The 18,879-nt window shown below is 35.7% G+C and overlaps 1 protein-coding gene across 6 annotated transcripts in view; it reads right to left on the bottom strand.

Annotated features, from left to right (window-relative positions):
- The window catches only part of mvda (mevalonate (diphospho) decarboxylase a), a 180,411-nt gene that overhangs the window by 78,117 nt on the left and 83,415 nt on the right, over positions 1 to 18,879 (bottom strand). For all 6 annotated transcript variants that reach the window (XM_067389059.1, XM_067389060.1, XM_067389058.1 and 3 more), the window contains one exon: positions 14,627 to 14,845. In XM_067389059.1, the coding sequence (XP_067245160.1) occupies positions 14,627 to 14,845 (219 nt within the window). The remainder of the gene's footprint in view (positions 1 to 14,626; positions 14,846 to 18,879) is intronic.

Below are 18,879 nucleotides of genomic sequence, written 5' to 3'. Positions count from 1 at the left end.
CATTCGTCTTGACCCAAGGAATCAGAGGAAAAAAGAATTTTGTTTCTACCCCTTACAGTTCAAAATATATTAAGTTAACATAAACATAAGTGCAACTTTGGACAGCTGGTGGCGCTAGAGGGATTGAGTTAGAGACTCTAAATTTGCTATGGACACAGATCAGACTGTCCTCAAACTGTGTGCCAAATTTCACAACTTTTAAGCATACGGTTCTATGGGCGGCCATAGACTCAAGAGTGGAAGAAGAAGAAGAATCAAAAATAAAAATAAAAAGAATGCCTACAGATACAATAGGTGCCTCCGCACCTTCGGTGCTTGGCCCCTAATAAGAAAACTAACGGATACAATATGTGCCTTCGCACCTTCGGTGCTTGTCCTCTAATAATAAGAAAACTATCGATTACAATAGGTGCCTTTGCATCTTCGGTGCTTGGCCCCCAATAAGAAAACTAACAGATACAATCGGTGCCTTCGCACCTTCGCTGCTTGGCCCCTAATAATAAGAAAACTAACAATTACAATAGATGCCTTCACACCTTCGCACCAAATTTCACAACTTTTTACCATATACGGTTCTATGGGCTGACATAGACTCAAGAGCGGAAGAAGAAGAAGAAGAAGAATCAAAAATAAAAATAAAAAGAATGCCAACAGATACAATAGGTGCCTACGCACCTTCGGTGCTTGGCCCCTAATAAGAAAACTAACGGATACAATAGGTGCCTTCACACCTTCAGTGCTTGGCCCCTAATAAGAAAACTAACAGATACAATAGGTGCCTACGCACACTCTGTGCTTGGCCCATAACAATAATAATAAGAAGAAGAAGAAGAAGAAGAAGAAGAAAACTAACGGATACAAGAGGGGCTACAGCACCTAAATAAAAAAAATATTAGCACTGGGGCTGAGCATTGACACAAATTTCACAACTGAATGTGATTTTGATTCAGAAGCTTGTGATTTGATTTGATTTGATTTGATTAGCTTTGATTCAGTATTGATTAATTTGGGGCCTATCAGGTACTGTAGATGGCAAATTTTCTCAAAGAAAAAAAATCTCTCTCAACTAATGCTGTATACTATACAGGGAACCACAGCTGGTACATCATTATAATATTAAAGGTTAAAAGTGATTTGTAAGCTACTTACATATAGGCTAAATTATACAAATTTATTACAATTATTTTTCTACTCTTTTTTTTATTTAGACCTAAACATTTAAATGGTGGCTGTCATAAAACGGATTTATACATTCATGCACGTTAAGTACAAATACAATGAATATGCAATAGCCTAGTGTGCATATATTTAGCAAAATGCAATGTTTTTGGACACTGAATGGCTTTTCTGAGGTAGGCCAAATGTGACATTTTTACAAGCTGTTTTATTAATGGGCCTTTCTGTGGTTGAAACACTGATTGATCGATTGTATGCGACGATATGGATTTCGGTAAGTTGTACTGTATCTTTCAACATACTTTCGGATGTTCATTTATGTTTATTTTGTCTTTGTAACTAGTAAAGCGGAAGAGATGGCAGGATCACTAGCGCTATAGCGATCTATCATGCCAAAGAGCGGCAAGAAAGATCGTGACTCACTCCAGTCTATAGGAAAGTAGCCCATTTTCGATTCTTGTGAAAATCCTGGGACAAACACACACTCGCCCTGAAAAAAAAACCTCTTCAGATCTAAACGATTCACATAAATGACGTATTTTGATTCAAAAGGGCTAATTTTCCCATAAAGTGACTAGTTTGCAGTTATGGCAAATTAGAACACTGAAGCCAATAGTATGGAAACATAAATATTTTTCCATACTCTGATTTCTTTTTTCCATACTTTTCCAGACCTGGAAAGTACTCAAATCGAATTCCATACTTTTCCAAACTACGTAGGAACCCTGAAAATAACTTTAAATGCAAATGAACTCGTGCTCCCTGCCTCCAAGCTCGCTACAGTGCACTGTAGTGTCCCTGAGGTAAAACTAGAATCATTTACCGCTATAGGAGAGGAAGAATTATCTAAACTTATCAAATCATCAAAATCAACGACATGTATGTTAGACCCAATGCCGACTAAACTACTGAAAGAAATGCTTCCAGAGGTCGTAGGTCCACTTCTTGATATAATTAATTCATCTTTAACACTAGGACACGTGCCAAAAACCTTTAAGAAGGCTATTATTAAACCTCTTATTAAAAAACCTCAACTAGATCCGAGAGATTTAGTAAATTACAGGCCAATCTCGAATCTACCTTTTCTGTCAAAGATGCTAGAAAAGGCAGTTTCAACACAACTGTGCTCCTTTTTAGAAAGAAATCGAATCTGTGAGGATTTCCAGTCAGGATTTAGACCATACCATAGTACTGAAACTGCTCTCGTTAGAGTTACAAACGATCTACTCCTATCATCCGATCGTGGCTGTATTTCTCTATTAGTGTTATTAGATCTCAGTGCTGCTTTTGACACTATCGATCATAACATTCTTTTAAAAAGGCTTGAAAACTATATTGGCATTAGTGGAATTGCTTTGGCATGGTTCAAATTGTACTTATCTGACCGTTATCAGTCTGTAGTAGTTAATGAAGAGATGTCGTATCGATCACAGGTTAAATATGGAGTACTTTTTCACTGCTACGCTGCTACGCTGACGATACTCAGCTCTATATTTCCTCGCGCCCTGACGAAACCTACAAATTCACAAAACTAACAGAATGCATAGCTGACATTAAAAACTGGATGACAAGAAATTTCTTATTATTAAATTCAGAAAAAACTGATATCCTAATCTTTGGACCAAAAACTTCCTCACGAAAAAACCTTGAATAATCTCTAACACTTGACGAGTGCTCCATTAAACCTACGTCCTCAGTTAGGAACCTGGGTGTGCTCTTTGATACCAATCTTTCATTTGAAAGTCATGTTTCTAGTATCTGTAAAACCGCCTTCTTCCATCTAAAAAATATATCTAAATTACGACATATGCTCTCAATGACAAATGCGGAACAGTTGGTTCATGCATTCATGACCTCAAGACTAGATTATTGTAACGCTCTACTGGGTGGTTGTTCTGCTCGGCTTTTAAACAGACTAAGGACTTTTTCCCTCCTAGGACTTTTTTTCCCAGTGCTAGCACGCTGGGTTTTTCTCCTAGGGGGTTTTTTCCACCCCTGGAAGTCAGCTGACATTGGCTTAATGTAGCACCATCTTGTATATGTTACATATTACCACGCTTGTTTGTACAGCTTATTTTTAACCACTTCCCTTTTTTCTGTGCTTCTTATATGTAAAGCTGCTTTGAAACAATTACCAATTGTAAAAGCGCTATATAAATAAATTTGACTTGACTTTTGACTAGTCATTCCAATATACTGAGGCATACATAATACAGAAGCTAACAAAGCAAATATAAGTCACAAAATGGATCATTAAACTGTTTTTGATGCAGCATGTAACATAGGTATGGCATGTATTTTGTGGATGTTTGCTAAAATTCAATTCTGAATGATTTTGATAGCGTGATGCACGGCAATCGTGGCTAAAGTCACACATTGTTGGAGAGACTTGACAAGAATGAAGATGCGTTTTTGAATTATACAGTATACTCGTGTTTTTGGGTTAAAAATGAAAATAACGAAATGGCTCTGGTCTCCATGAATACAGTAAGAAACAATGGTAACTTTAGCCACATTTAACAGTACATTAGCAACGTCCTAACTAAACACATTCAGGAAGACAATTTACAAACATCACAAAAAAAAAATATATATATATGAAATTGGATCAGTTGGTATCGATCCATCTTTGAGAATCAATTTCTTTGCAAATCCTGTGATTTACTGATGACCATCTGAAGCATTCTAGTGTTAATGACACATACTGGTATATGAATTTATCTGGACATATTTCCTTCATAAATAAAATTACGCCACTGCATCCTTAGTGGCTCAGGTGCCAGGGTGTTTATAGAGACTCATATGTTTGCCGTTAACCCTCTGGAGTCTGAGGCTGATTTGGGGCCTGCAGAAGTTTTGATATGCCCTGACATTTGTGCTTTTTTCATTTGTTCATAAACATATTAATGGAAAAAGTGTCATTACACTGTATTCAGCATAAACTAGGCTACCATAATATGTGAGCAACATGTATGTACATGTTTGTGTTTTTGAAGGAATAACGTTTATGCGTGGTTATTGAAAAAACAAAAAACTTAAGTCACTGAAATAAGGCCAAAAAAATAATATTACATGTGTGTTCACAAGACTTCTGGGTATTGGGTAATGGGTGATTTACACCTGAGAAGACAAAAAAATCGACCTCTAATGAGCTGCATAATAATGAGGTCTTTCAGTCAGGTAGGCTGTGAAAAAACACTCTTTGATCATGTCTCAAGCTCATCATGGTATATATCAAACATACAGAAAAAAAACAGCGATACTATGAAATATTACTACAATTTAAAATAATGGTATTCTATTATATACTTTAAAATATAATGTATTTCTGTGATGCAAAGTGTCTGAATAATTATGTTACCTCTATGGCATTTCATATAGGCTTTTAGCTTAAAAGCATGCACATTTGGAAAAATATTGATGGATTCTCATGTTTATGTCAATTTTCTATACAGAGGAGTAATATTTATTCAGTATTTATTGTCATCACTGCGAGCGCTAGGGCTGGGTATCGATTCAGATGTTCCAGATCGATTCAATTTCGATTCACAAGCTCTCAAATCGATTCGATTTCGATTCTCGATTCGATTTTCGATTCAATTTTATGTGAAGATGGCATCAACGTCGACAAAGCACCTGAAACTGAATGAATGAAAGGTTCGACTCTCGCTGCTTGGTGACATCGCGCAAGGCAAATAAGAGCAGGGCTTAAAAACGGAAAAAAAAATTCAATCGTTCCACTCCGAGCAGAATCGGTATTTTAACGTTTCTGTTCCAGCGTTCCTTCGTATTATAAACGTTCCGAAACCGGTTTCTTTAGAAAACATAACGGTTAATAACGTTATTTTTATTTATTTATTTGTTTTTTGCATGTAGCCTACTTAATAATAATAATAATAATTAGTACAGCATTTTATTAATTTAAAAACAAAGAGAGTGTATTGGCCTACAATTATCTTTTATAACAAGATTCTGTCCAAATGCAAACCTATTAAACGAAAGGAAAAACAATGGTTTATAAGTTAAAGTATTTTTTCAAGATATTTTAATGTTTGCTGCATGGCTAAAAATACCGACGCTATTCCTGAGAGGAAAAAAGTTAATGGCTAAAAATACCGACGCTATTCCTGCAGCCTGGTCTCATTGTTAATACATAGTTATTAATACGTAACTTTAAAATACACAAAACGTACATATTTGTACGTTTTGAAAGGTGCTAAAACGTACAAATACTGACGTAATTATGGCACCAAAATGTAAACATACTTACGTTTTTACTGCGAATAAAACGTAAAATATTTACGAATCTTTCATGTCATAAAAATATATGTATAACATATCTATAAATTTTCCCTTTTTAACATTTTTAGATGAATGTAAGATCCCTAAACCCCACCCCGAACCTAAACCTACCCATTTTATACATAATGTTAAAAGAATAAATCATAATGGACAGAAATGTGTAGAAAAATGACAATTTTAGTAAAAATATGACATTAAAACGATATTTTGAGCCACTTATCCTACACCTACCCCTAAACCTACCCATAACAATTTCTTAAAACTACATAGCCTACTGTTAATAAATGAATAACAGACAAACAAGCGTAACGTTAATCACAATCATTTATTTTTTGCGAATGTCAAAAGTGGTACCAAAAGTTCAAATGATGATGAGTTCCAGTCGCAGTCCTTTCTGGCTGTAACGTAATAGTTTTTATAGGGTACAGAGCAGAATACAATTTATTAATCCGTGAAATTATGAATCTGTTCTTCTCTCCGTCAAGGTGCACACTAATTTCAAATGTAAATCCACTGAAACACGGCATATCGCAATCTGCGACGAAGCAGGGCTGCGTTTCCCAAAAGCATCGTAAGCCTAAGTTGATCGTAAAAACGATCGTACGAGTGATCTTAATATCAAGGTCTGTTTCCCAAAAGCATCGTAACTTAAGTAGCACTTGAAAATGATCGTAGATCTACGAGTGCTCTGGAGTAATCGTAAAGTCCTAAGTGCATCGTAAGAAGATAGAGTTATGAGGTCACCTACAGGACAACCGGCAGATTACACCTTTATTCAAGTGCAATGTGTATAACAGCTAAGGTTTTGACTGTATTCCTCTTAAATACTCTTTGTTGTTTAATATGAAAATAAAAGGGAAGAAAAAAAATACACATGATGTCATAAATAGTGCTGATAAAACATGTCTGCAATAAAAAATTTGTCTGTACACCTGTAGAAATTGGCTAGATGAAGTACATAATTTATACTACTGTCACCCTATATACCCTTTATATAGGCTTTATATTAGGCCTACCACCCAAAGTCTAAAGCTCTATGAAATACTATAGGAGTTCTTCCAAGTGTTTCTGAAGTGACTGACTTTTTTCAACTATAAACTAAATTTTAAAACATAAACAAATTTAGATATTAACTTCAAAAACACTGAATCACAGTTTGATTGATTTCACACACACACACACACACACACACACACACATATACACTATAATTAATTTAAGTTAAATATAGACACTATAGTTAAGTGAGAATGACAAAATAAACTGTGGCATATTATGCCCAAAAATTCTTCATACAGTGGACTACCAGCAAAATTTATAGAAATTTGGAACCAAAAATTATTTAGACACTTTGACCTGACCATGTTTTGCTAAAGTGTTATTTAAGATCTTGTCATATTTTACTACCATTAAAAAAAAAAAAAAAAAAAAAATATAGTGAATAATCTTTAATAATGAATGAAATGTTCAAGGTGTCTGAATAAATTGTGGTTTGACTGTGTGTGTGTGTGTGTGTGTGTGTGTGTGTGTGTGTGTGTGTGTGTGTGTGTGTGTGTGTGTGTGTGTGTGTGTGTGTGTGTGTATTATATATATATATCTTTGTTTAGCTCTACCTCCTCCAGAAGAACATTAATTTAATCTTTTTGAAAGGTATCTATATTTATTTATTTATTCTAAACCACATCAGGTGACGATTATTAGGTTAAACGTTAAAGGATACGATTTTATAAGGTAATATTCAGCACGTGAGAAACGGACAGCGACTCTTAAGTAGCTCGTAGAACGCGTTCTCGTGCGTTCATGTTAAGGGCATTTTTGGGAAACGCACGTGGAATTGCTGCGAACGTTCGTAACCTCGCACGTAGAAAGCGCTCTTAAGAGCTAAGATACATCGTTATTGGGAAACCCAGCCCAAGTGAGAACCAATGAGCGTTCGATATCAGTGCCGTAAACCATGTCGTAACGCTTCTCGAGGGTGGCGCAGGCGCACTGGCGCTATTTTTAAATTTGAATCATAACGTGCGCGGGCTTTGACTGTGACGGTCGCTGTTGCTGAGAATGAAGGTGAAGATCGATAGATAAAGGACTGAATTTGAATCTGTTCCTCGCAAACATATGGATTCTAAAGATATGGAGTACACCAAACCAATAAAATGGGTGTGATTTGTTAATTTATGTTGTGCTTTGGAGTAGGGCTGCACGATATATCGCATGAGATTGTCACGCGCAATTCATCAATAAAGCCGGTTCCCTGATTACCGCTAAATCTCCATCACCTGCTTTCAAATGCAGCGGCATTTAATAGACAGAGCCGTAGTTCAATGAAAAGCCACGCAATATCGCGTTCATATCGCAGATGAATCGCCTTCGATAATGAACGCGATATTGCGTGGCTTTTCAGTGATCTACGGCTCTGTCTATTAAATGCCGCTCCATTTGAAAGCAGGTGATGGAGATTTAACGGTAATCAGGGAACCGGCTTTACTGACGAAATGCGCGTGACAATCTCATGCGATATATCGTGCAGCCCTACTTTGGAGTATCTTATTGTCAGTCACTGCATAGGAAAAAAATCGCAAAGCAAAATATTACAAAATGATTATAGAAATTTTATTCATTTTAAGGTTTCAAAGTGTAGTCTCGTTTAACATTATGTAACGTTAATCCCCCGAAATGAGTTTGCAGCTCGAACAGAAATGTTATTTGCAATTTAAGTAGAGTAAACTGCTTTCAAGAAGTTCAGCTAAAAACATGTATTGATATGACAATTGAATACAACATATTTGAATCATTAAAGCCACGATTTTAATATTAATACATGGGAATTCATATACATTCACACTTTACGTTAGATGATTTACGTTTTTTAAACTGCTAATACGTAAGTATTTGTACGCTTTAGTGCTATAAATACGTCAATGTTGTACGTTTTAGTGTGTATGAAAACGTTAGTAAATGTACGTGTGGTAGAACCACACTTAACATGAGATCACGTTGATTCCTGAGAGGAAAAAAGTTAAGTCGCATAAGCATAGGCTTATGCGACTTAACTTTTTTCCTCTCAGGAATAGCGTCGGTATTATTTTACGTCGCATTTTATTATTACATTCAGAAATAATGATAATAAAGTTATCTGTAAATAAAGTAAAATGTAAAAGTAGCCTACATAGCTTTGTTTATAATGTTTGAAAACATAAATTACAACTGCCCTATATTATTTTACCTATCCATTAATGTACTCCACAACAAAACCTCTAAAATTAACAGTTGGACTATTCAGGCTATATAAACGTCAAGCCAAAACAAATATTTTCTTTTTTAATGCCATTCCAGCTTCTATTGCTATATTCAAGGTGAGAAACAGGTTTATTTATTGGAAATAAAAGTAAAGATGCAAAACGAATTAATTTAAAGTGAATCTGTAGCCTACCTTTCTCATTCGGCACGATTCCAACTGTTTCCATTTTTGAGACGAATGCTAAACTATTGTTTATTATATGAGCTTTGTACTTCATTCGCATTAACGATTTAAAACATCATCCATCACAAATAACAGCACAGTCAGGCGGTGGTCACGGGTGGCAAACGGCAGATGTATTATTACAGAATTGAATTGAGCGCTGTAACATTTGGTTGATTGAATTTTATTTTAATATTTAACAGGCTGCGATATCAAGTAAGTAATGCAAGAATTTGTGTGCGCGCGCGTGAGGCGCAGGCGCGACCACTAGATTCGTTTTCCTTCTATAAGACAGTAAACTGTCTCCGTAATATATATCATACAATTACAAAAGACACTCAAATAACGAAAACAAGCAGAATGTTTCCTTTTCTAGATCTTTGGAGTGCGCCACAAATAACCACTTTCGATTTGTTAATCTGTAGACCTAATTATTTAAGTGAAATATTTTGCGTAGCCTATAGGCCTAAATATTCCCTATTATTTTCTATGTGTTATGTAGGTAGGCCTAGTTTTCTCCGTTCACAGAAGCGCTGCATATGCGTGATGTGACGTTGAAAATGGTACTATCCTGCAATTTTCGATGGTTTCAAAACGAACAACAAGCTGCATTACTTGACATTCATTGTCACTTAAATGTAGTCCTAATACTTGACGGTTGGTGACATATATCATTGGAAAAACAAATACCTGGGCATTGCCACTGTGACTTACCTAACCTATAATGACTTGACAGCTGTGCTGAGCGCGTCAGCGCGTGCATCTCACTTTAGAGCGTGAGCGCGGGCATTTCACTCGTTGGATGCATCAGCGTCACATTTGCATAGGCTGTACTATTTGAATTAGTGATTGGTTGACTACCAAATCAATATATTAAACGGAACGATAAAATAACGTTATTAACCGGTTAATGGCCGTTTCCGGTTTTCGTTCCTTGAACCGGTTCAGAGACCTGAATAAGAGGGTGACATCTAGTGGAGAAGACTCGTAATTAGATTAACGTTAATCTTACGTTCAATGTTTGCAGAAATAAATATGGAAAAAAAATCGATTCGTGACCTTTGAGAATCGATTTTGAATCGACCACATTAAAAACAAACAAAAAAAAACGCGATTAATCGAAATATCGATTTTTTTACCCAGCCCTAGTGAGCGCTGGATACTGTGTTTTCAATTCATACTTGCAGCCGGAGTGGGCGCTCTGTGCATATTTAGTCCACAAATTAATCTAAAGAAGAATAGGCCATGTGACAATCCAGGAACTAACAGGCTTCCAGAGATCGCAAACTATGGCTATTCAAAACACTTTTGAAGACAATAAATACACGATTGAGACAATGTATACATGTATTGCCTCAGAATTTGCATCTGAATAGCACTGGCTCCGTGGACGTGGCCGCATTAGCGGATAATGAGCTGAATCACGGAGGTCTGACATGTGTCTCTTTTCATACAGATTACATAAACAGAGAATATTTGTTTTTGATTTGACTTACACAGGGCTGGACTGGGACAAAAAAATGGCCCTGGCATTTTTGCTCAGACCGGCCCACCACAATCGGTCGGACACCACCCACCAGTACACCATCCTTGCAGTCCCTGTAAATACGCATACCTACTGTTCCATTCCCCAAAGCCCCTACAAAGCTGAGTAGTAAGTGCAAGTGGACCAGTGTACTCACTCTCGCTTGACTGACTCCCTGGTGATCAAAAGTGGCAGTGGAGTAGGGCCTACACACCAATGGACAGCAAAGATCAGAAAAAAAATCTTATTTTAAGTGTTTAACTTTGCATTATAATCTTGATGGACAATGTACTCCATGTTATAAAAGCTAGTTAACCCTTAGAATATGGATGTAGAATACTGATAATTCTATAAAGAAATATTTTTTTCATTTTTTTCAATGAAACAAACAGAAGAAAAAACATAATTTACAATTACAAATATACTTTGTTTTAAAGAGCACAAACCCCTCTTTAAGTGTCAAGCATTTACATCTTATTGTTTAGATACTACCCATTAAAAACAATGAAAAAGAAAACTATACTACCAAATTACTCACAAAAAAAGTCCTAATAAAATGATATACATGTTATTCACTTGCCATAAACAACCAAGTGTTCATACCAGAGTAATAGGGTACAAGAGCTACAAAACATAACTTTTTATAGCTGAAAAGTGAGATCTAGTAGACCATCATTACGACTAACGGCTATAAATAGACACCCATAGTCTCGTTGTGAAATAAACACATCATCAGTAATATTACATTAAAATAATAACCTGATTTTTTTTTGAAAAATCAAATTGCACCATTTCAGGTTTTTCTAGTTAACGAGAAGGGGCGTTACTGCATAAGTGAACTCTGATAACTACAAGGGCACACTGCTAGCTACAAAAAAAAACTGTGCAAAATAGCTTTTGCTGTGCTATTTGACTTTAGCTGACTGAGTGACCAGTGCAGTAGGTGACAGTCTGACTTTATAATAACGACAATGATTATGTTGTCTTATAGCCTAATATTCATTAATTTAGGTAAAGCATCATCATCGTCGTCGTCGCATCGTGAGTCCCTCGCTCCCTCCCTCCCTGTTAATCATGTAACTACCCTGCTTACCGCTTCTATTATACTCTCCTGCTTACTCTGTCCCTCATTGGCTTCACTGTCAAACACCTGCTGCTCCTCTGCCTGACAGGTGTCTCCTCCATGTTCTTCTATATTCTTGCACGTCGTCAGGTACTGTAAACTGAAGCTATTGTAACCGTACTAAACATGTCAGTAATTTTTGCACGTTGAGGCATCAACCTCTAAATTTTTTTTATTTTTTTGCCCGCAACTTCTCCGCACCCCCCTTGCACTTGTGCTTTTGTTTCTCCATCCTCCTAATCCACAGATGTTTTGGCTCTGAGCCACTGCATCTGACACACGAAACACAGGGGACGGGGTGGAGTCTGTTGAGAGATGTGATTGGGCCAGCCCAGTGTCAGTATGGAAAATGAAGCCATGTCCCTGCTTTATGGGCCGGTCGTTGGCCAATTTTATGTTTATTAAAAAAAAAAAAAAATCATATCATATCGCGGCCCCGCCCCCAAGTGCGTCGGCCCACCGGGCATTTGCCCGGTATGCCAGATTACCAGTCCAGGCTTGGACTTACACGATTTAAAACCTGACATTTCAACTGTCTTTTTTAGACATAAGTCTCATTTTTGTGTCATTAGTATTCACTAAGTTACTAAGTTTTCTGAGAACTATCAGATTGGAGTTCATTCAGAGGGAGATGACAGATCACGCATCATGTTAGTTTTCTTTATTTTACAAAAAGCACAACATGTTGTTTTTACTCTATATATGTGTACACAAATAAAAGATATTCTATAGTTTCAATTGATATATGACTCATGTCTCCATGACAAAAATGACTATTTTGAGTAAATGAGTATTTTAAATCTGTTTTGCTGCGATGTGAAAAAAATCCTGCAAAACGCGCTGGCGCGTTACCCGACTCCAGAGAGTTAACAGATCAGTGATAATGTTTACATAGCTGAAACATATCACAAGTTCAGGGACGGTCGTTCTTGAGTGCTGCTGTCCTGCAGAGTTTTGCTCTGACACAACTTACCTTCCTTCACAAAGCTTTAGTAATCCTGAAAACATTCAAGTGTGTTTAATCAGGGTTGTAGCTAACATACAGATTCAGGGGACAGTAATATTATGATAAGATCCCCTTCCTACGTCACAAGGGGAGTGAAATCAGAATGGCTCAATTTTTGGAGAAAAAGGCTTACCAAAACAAAGTTAGTGGGTTGTCCTTTTTCACATTTTCTTTGCTGGTAGATGCACTATAGACCCGATTATAACACTTAAACGTGGGAAAAGTCAGATTTTCATGATATGCCCCCTTTAAATTTAGTGAAGTGGAAAGAGAAAAGGCATTGATTGCATGGATTAACACGTTTTAACACATTACTAGCATGATTTAACACTTTGCTAACAACAATTAACATATATTACTAGGATGTTAACATGTCACTAGCATGTTTTAACATATTGCTAGCATGCATGAATTAGCATGTTGCTAACATGTTTTAACATGATTTAACATGTTGATAATGTTTTAACACACTGCTAGCATGATTAAACATGTTGCTAACATGAATTAACGTCATTAACATGTTTTAACACATTGCTAACATGAATTAACATGTTGCTAACATGAATTAGCATGTTGATAGCATGAATTAGCATGTTGATAGCATCATTTGCATGTTAACATGAATTAGCATGTTGTTAGCATGTTGGGTTAAGTGAATTAACATTTTGCTAGCATGTTCTAAGCTAGTTGCTAGGCTTTGCCAGTGATAGACACGTAGTGGATGAAGCTTAAAGGTGCCCTAGAACTTTTTTTTAAAAGATGTAATATAAGTCTAAGGTGTTCCCTGAATGTGTCTGTGAAGTTTCAGCTCAAAATACCCCATAGATTTTTTTTAATTCATTTTTTTAACTGCCTATTTTGGGGCATAATTAGAAATGAGCCGATTCAGGGTGTGTGGCCCTTTAAATCTGGTGCTCCACGCCCCAAGAGCTTGCGCTTGCCTTAAACAACATAAAAAAAGTTCAAACAGCTAATATAACCCTCAAAATGGATCTTTACAAAGTGTTCGTCATGCAGCATGTCTAATCGCGCAAGTACAGTGTTTATTTTGATGTTTACATTGATTCTGAATGAGTTTGAGGCTATATGCTCTGTGGCTAACGGCTAATGCTACACTGTTGGAGAGATTTATAAAGAATGAAGTTGAGTTTATGAATTATACAGACTGCAAGTGTTTAAAAATGAAAATAGCGACGGCTCTTGTTTCCGTGAATACAGTAAGAAACAATGGTAACTTTAACCACATTTAACAGTACATTAGTAACATGCTAACGAAATATTTAGAAAGACAATTTACAAATATCACTAAAAATATCATGTTATCATGAATCATGTAAGTTATTATCGCTCCATCTGCCATTTTTTGCTATTGTCCTTGCTTGCTTACCTAGACTGTTGATTCGGCTGTGCACATCCAGAAGTTAATACTGGCTGCCCTTGTCTAATCCCTTTCATAATGTTGGGAACATGGTCTGGCATATGCAAATATTGGGAACGTACACCCCGACTGTTACGTAACAGTCGGTGTTATGTTGAGATTCGCCTGTTCTTCTGAGGTCTTTTAAACAAATGAAATTTATATAAGAAGGAGGAAACAATGGAGTTTGAGACTCACTGTATGTCATTTCCATGTACTGAACTCTTGTTATTTAACTATGCCGAGGTAAATAAAATTTTTGAATCTAGGGCTACTAGTACTAAATACTCTATTAGAGTTATTGTATTAGTATTGGTATTGTATACGTTTTGAACCCCTCAATGCAAGTCTATGGGCTTTTTTATGATTTTTAATCTTCATTTTTAAGAAAACTATATGTCAGATCAGTTTGAAAAGATATAGCAACCCGAGTCAGAACAGTATGAAGGTCTGACCCGTGTCTGGTGGTTATAGCCATTCTAGGAGGAGATACCATTAAAATTTTGTCTCAGAAGAAAAAGAAGAAGAAGAAGTTGTTTAAAAATAGTTGATCGGTATGTTGGCTATGTCATGTCAACATAAACATCTGAATAATGACTTGTATTACTTGTGCTCACCTTGGTCTCTCCATAGTACTGGTTGTAGCGGTGCACAAGGCTGATGATCCGGTGCGATACGTTGTTCAGGTAGAATATGGGTGGGTAGGTGTCCAGGCAGGTGGCATGAAACTGATTACTGTCTTTCATGGTCAGCTCACCAAACGCCTGGAAGTCTCGTTGTCGAATAACCCTGATCATCTCCTCCATACGACAGGGCACCACAACACTGGCCCGGTACTGTGGAAGAGTAAATTACCTCACTTGTATTCCACTGCTAGATTAATACATGTAAATTCAGATTGCAAACAAATGTAAATTATATACTGTAGCAGCTTGTTACAGTACTAAATTTGATCTTGTTTGTACCACTCTGCTTTTCTGTTTGTTCTAGACAGACTATCTATTTGTGCATTATTGGTGGGAATTTTTCAGTGATTTTTTTCTGCAGGTTAACTTTACGTCAGTCTTTTCGAATGAGTCACTAAATTATCCATTCAATAATTGTCCCAATACCCACACATGCAGTCTTTGCACTTGACCACTTGCTACATGAGGTATTTCCTGTATTTGGCTCAAGTGTTTAATTGGGGGTGAAGATCAGCATTAAACAGCATTAAAGAGAATTTTTTTTTATTATCATTCAACTGACTGTGTATGTACATGCATTTTAAACATATTTCTTCGTCCATGCAATAAATGCACGTCCCTGAAAGAGCATGGTTTTATAGCGCATTTAATTCAACTGCTCAGGTAATGTTAATGACATGACCCATTTCAAGGGTGGCAAAAATTACGATTTAAAAGCAGTCAGTTAGAAATGTATCTCCATATTTAAAGGTAAAGCTTCTGTAGCATCTGGATGTGAATCACAAATGATTGAGTCAACTCTAAGTTTGGTTATGCTGTGACGTTTGACCACCTTTGTGTAATTCACCACATGGCTCCTGGTCTGGACTACGTAGCCTTTTGTCACATTTTATTACCCCCCAAAAAGACTAACCACAACATACAAAACTCTCTTATGGCACCTATGGGAGCTTCCAAGGTAGGGATGTGCAACGATTAATCACGATTAATCGTTTGCAAAATAAAAGTCTGTGTTTACATAATATATGTGTGTGTTCTGTGTAAAATAATTATGTACATATAAATACAGACACATACATGTGAAGACTTCAGATGCAAAAGCCTCTAAGTGCCGTCTGAAATTTTTTCTAAAATGAGCATTTTTATCAAGCTTGCATGTTTAGGTTCAGTAATTTCACTTTAATTGCAATTAATAGGTCATTTTCATTGCCATTAAAGTGAAATAACTGAACATAAACATACAAGCTTGATAAAAATGCTCATTTTAGAAGAAAATTTCAGACGGCACTTAGAGGCTTTTGCATCTGAAGTCTTCATGTATATATTAAAGAAAAATGTTAGATTTGACATGCATATATTTCTTTTATTCCTGTGATGGCAAAGCTGAATTTTCAGCATCATTACTCCAGTCTTTAGTGTCACATGATCCTTCAGAAATCATTCTAATATGCTGATCTGCTGCTCAAGAAACATTTAATGTGTACAATTGTACAAAATATTTGTGTACAATATTCAGGATTATTTGATGAATAAAAAAGTTCAAAAGAACAGTGTTTATCTGAAATCTAATCTTTTGTAACATTATAAATGTCTTTACTGCCACTTTTGATTGATTTAATGCATCCTTGCTGAATAAAAGTATTAATTTCTCTAATTTCTTTTCAAAAAAAAAAAAAAAAAGAAATTCTTACTGACTCCAAACTTTTGAACGGTAGTGTATAATGCTACAGAAGCTTTGTATTTCAGATAAATGCTGTTCATTTGAACTTTCATCAAGGAATCCTGAAAAAAAAAGTACACAACTGTTTTCAACATTGAAAATAATCATAAATGTTTATTGAGTAGCAAATCAGCATATTAGAATGATTTCTGAAGGATCATGTGGCACTGAAGACTGGAGTAACGATGCTGAAAATTCAGCTTTGCATCACAGGAATAAATTACTTTGTCAAATATATTTAAATAGTACACAGTTATTTTAAATTGTAATATTTCACAATATTACTGCTTTTTACTGTATTTTTAATTAAATAAATGTAGCCTTGGTAAGCAGACGAAACTTTTAAAAACATTAAAAATCTTAGTGGTTCCAAACTTTTGGACTGTACTGTATGTGTGTGTATTTATATATACATAATTATTATACACAGAACACACAAATATATTACGTAAACACAGACTTTTATTTTGCAAACAATTAATCGCGATTCATCGTTGCACATCCCTATTCCAAGGTGCTAGATTGACCTCCTGTTGGGCTAGAGACAGACTGGGTGATGCCAGGAGACAACCCATGATACACGCACATACCTATATAGAGAAAAACTCTGATAATCCAACTTGTAAGTTAACCATTCTTTCAAGAAAGTATACGGTGTATCTTTATGTATGCATGTCCCATGTGTAATTAGTCTAGTTGTGATTTTTAATAAGTTTAAATGCTTGTAATCATATGTGTGTTTTCTTAATGTCTTTCTCATCCTAAAATGTTTAATCTTGTTTTCAACCTGTATGAATGCTTTAATCAACTGGGTATGTTATGTTACTATAAAATGTTTTTATTCTACTTTTAAACTTTTGATTTTTGTACTTTTGAGAAAAACGTACCCAGATCTGACACATCATAAATTATGCACCAGAGACCATAAAACCAGACGAACACTGGTGATTGGCCAGTCAAAACTTGAGGAGTGGAGATGTTTTGCTATATAACGAACCAATGCGTCTTCACAAGTAGCTTGCTTTTTCTTTGTTTTCCATTCAGTCTTCTTTTGACTAGTCTTCATTTGTCCGTCCTCACAGTCTTCCTTGGACCTGCGAGACGGACTTATTTTTTCTTATTTTCCGGCCATCTTACTTTTGAGTTAAACCTTGTTTGGAAATTCCGCTAAAGACCTTCCCGGGAGAAAGGACCAATTGCTCCAGCTGGAATGCACTGAAACTTCTGCAGAACGATGTGCATCTTTTGAACTACAGCATCCAAAATGGCCAATGCAAGTATAAATCATTTCTTCCGCTGCGTTTAAAAGCTTACATTTGCTGAACTGATTCAGTTAATTATAACATAATTGGTTATAATCTGTAACTGATTATCTATACACAATTCCCTTTTTGGTAGATTTATATTATGATTAATCATAACACATTATGATTAATTATATATATATATATATATATATATATATATATATATATATATATATATATATATATATATATATATATATATATATATATATATATATATATATATATATATATTTCACCCATAATTTGAGACAATTTGTTAAATCGTTACACTTCATATTCTTCAAGGGGGACCCCCTCAAATATCACAAACACAACTCTGACTGGCATTCATTTCTGAATCACTTTCTGTGCATTTGTGGATGGGTGCACTCATTTGTGGATCACAGCACACATTTGTGGATTTTGAAACACTTTTTGCGCCCAAAAAAAAAACGTACTTAAATAGTGATGGCCGATTTCAAAACACTGCTTCAGGAAGCATCGGAGCATAATGAATCAGCGTGTCGAATCAGCTGTTCGGAACGCCAAAGTCACGTGATTTCAGCAGTTTGGCTGTTTGACGAGCGATCTGAATCATGATTCGATACGCTGATTCATAATGCTCCAAAGCTTCCTGAAGCAGTGTATTAAAACCGGCCATCACTAAATAAGTCATTATTTTGTTTTTTTTGGTGCACCAAAAATATTCTCATAATTTTATAATATTAATATTGAACCACTGAACTTACCTGATTTAGATGTGTTCTTAGTACCTTTATGGATTTTGAGAGAGGAAATGTCATTGCTCCCTATGCAGGCCTCAAGGAGCCATCGGATTTCAACTAAAATATCTTAATTTGTGTTCTGAAGACTAACAAAGGTCTTACGGGTGTGGAACGGCATGAGGGTAAGTAATAAATGACAGAATTTTCATTTTTGGGTGAACTAACCCTTTAATATGAAGTACTTGCCTATTGTAGGCCCTAATGCTTTTTATTGTAAAGCACTTTGAGCTGCATTCCTTTTATAAAATGTGCTGTAATTAAAGATTATTATTATGACAACAAATGCAACAATTCATTAAACACGTAGGTAATATAAGCAACTTACATTTTTGATGCAATATTGTTCGTTTTTTGGCCATTGAAAATAGTTCCAAACAAAGATCATAAAAG

This window comes from Chanodichthys erythropterus, chromosome 7 (genome assembly GCF_024489055.1).
Source record: "Chanodichthys erythropterus isolate Z2021 chromosome 7, ASM2448905v1, whole genome shotgun sequence".
Taxonomy (NCBI): Eukaryota; Metazoa; Chordata; class Actinopteri; order Cypriniformes; family Xenocyprididae; genus Chanodichthys; species Chanodichthys erythropterus.
This window is presented reverse-complemented; position numbering and strand designations above follow the sequence as displayed.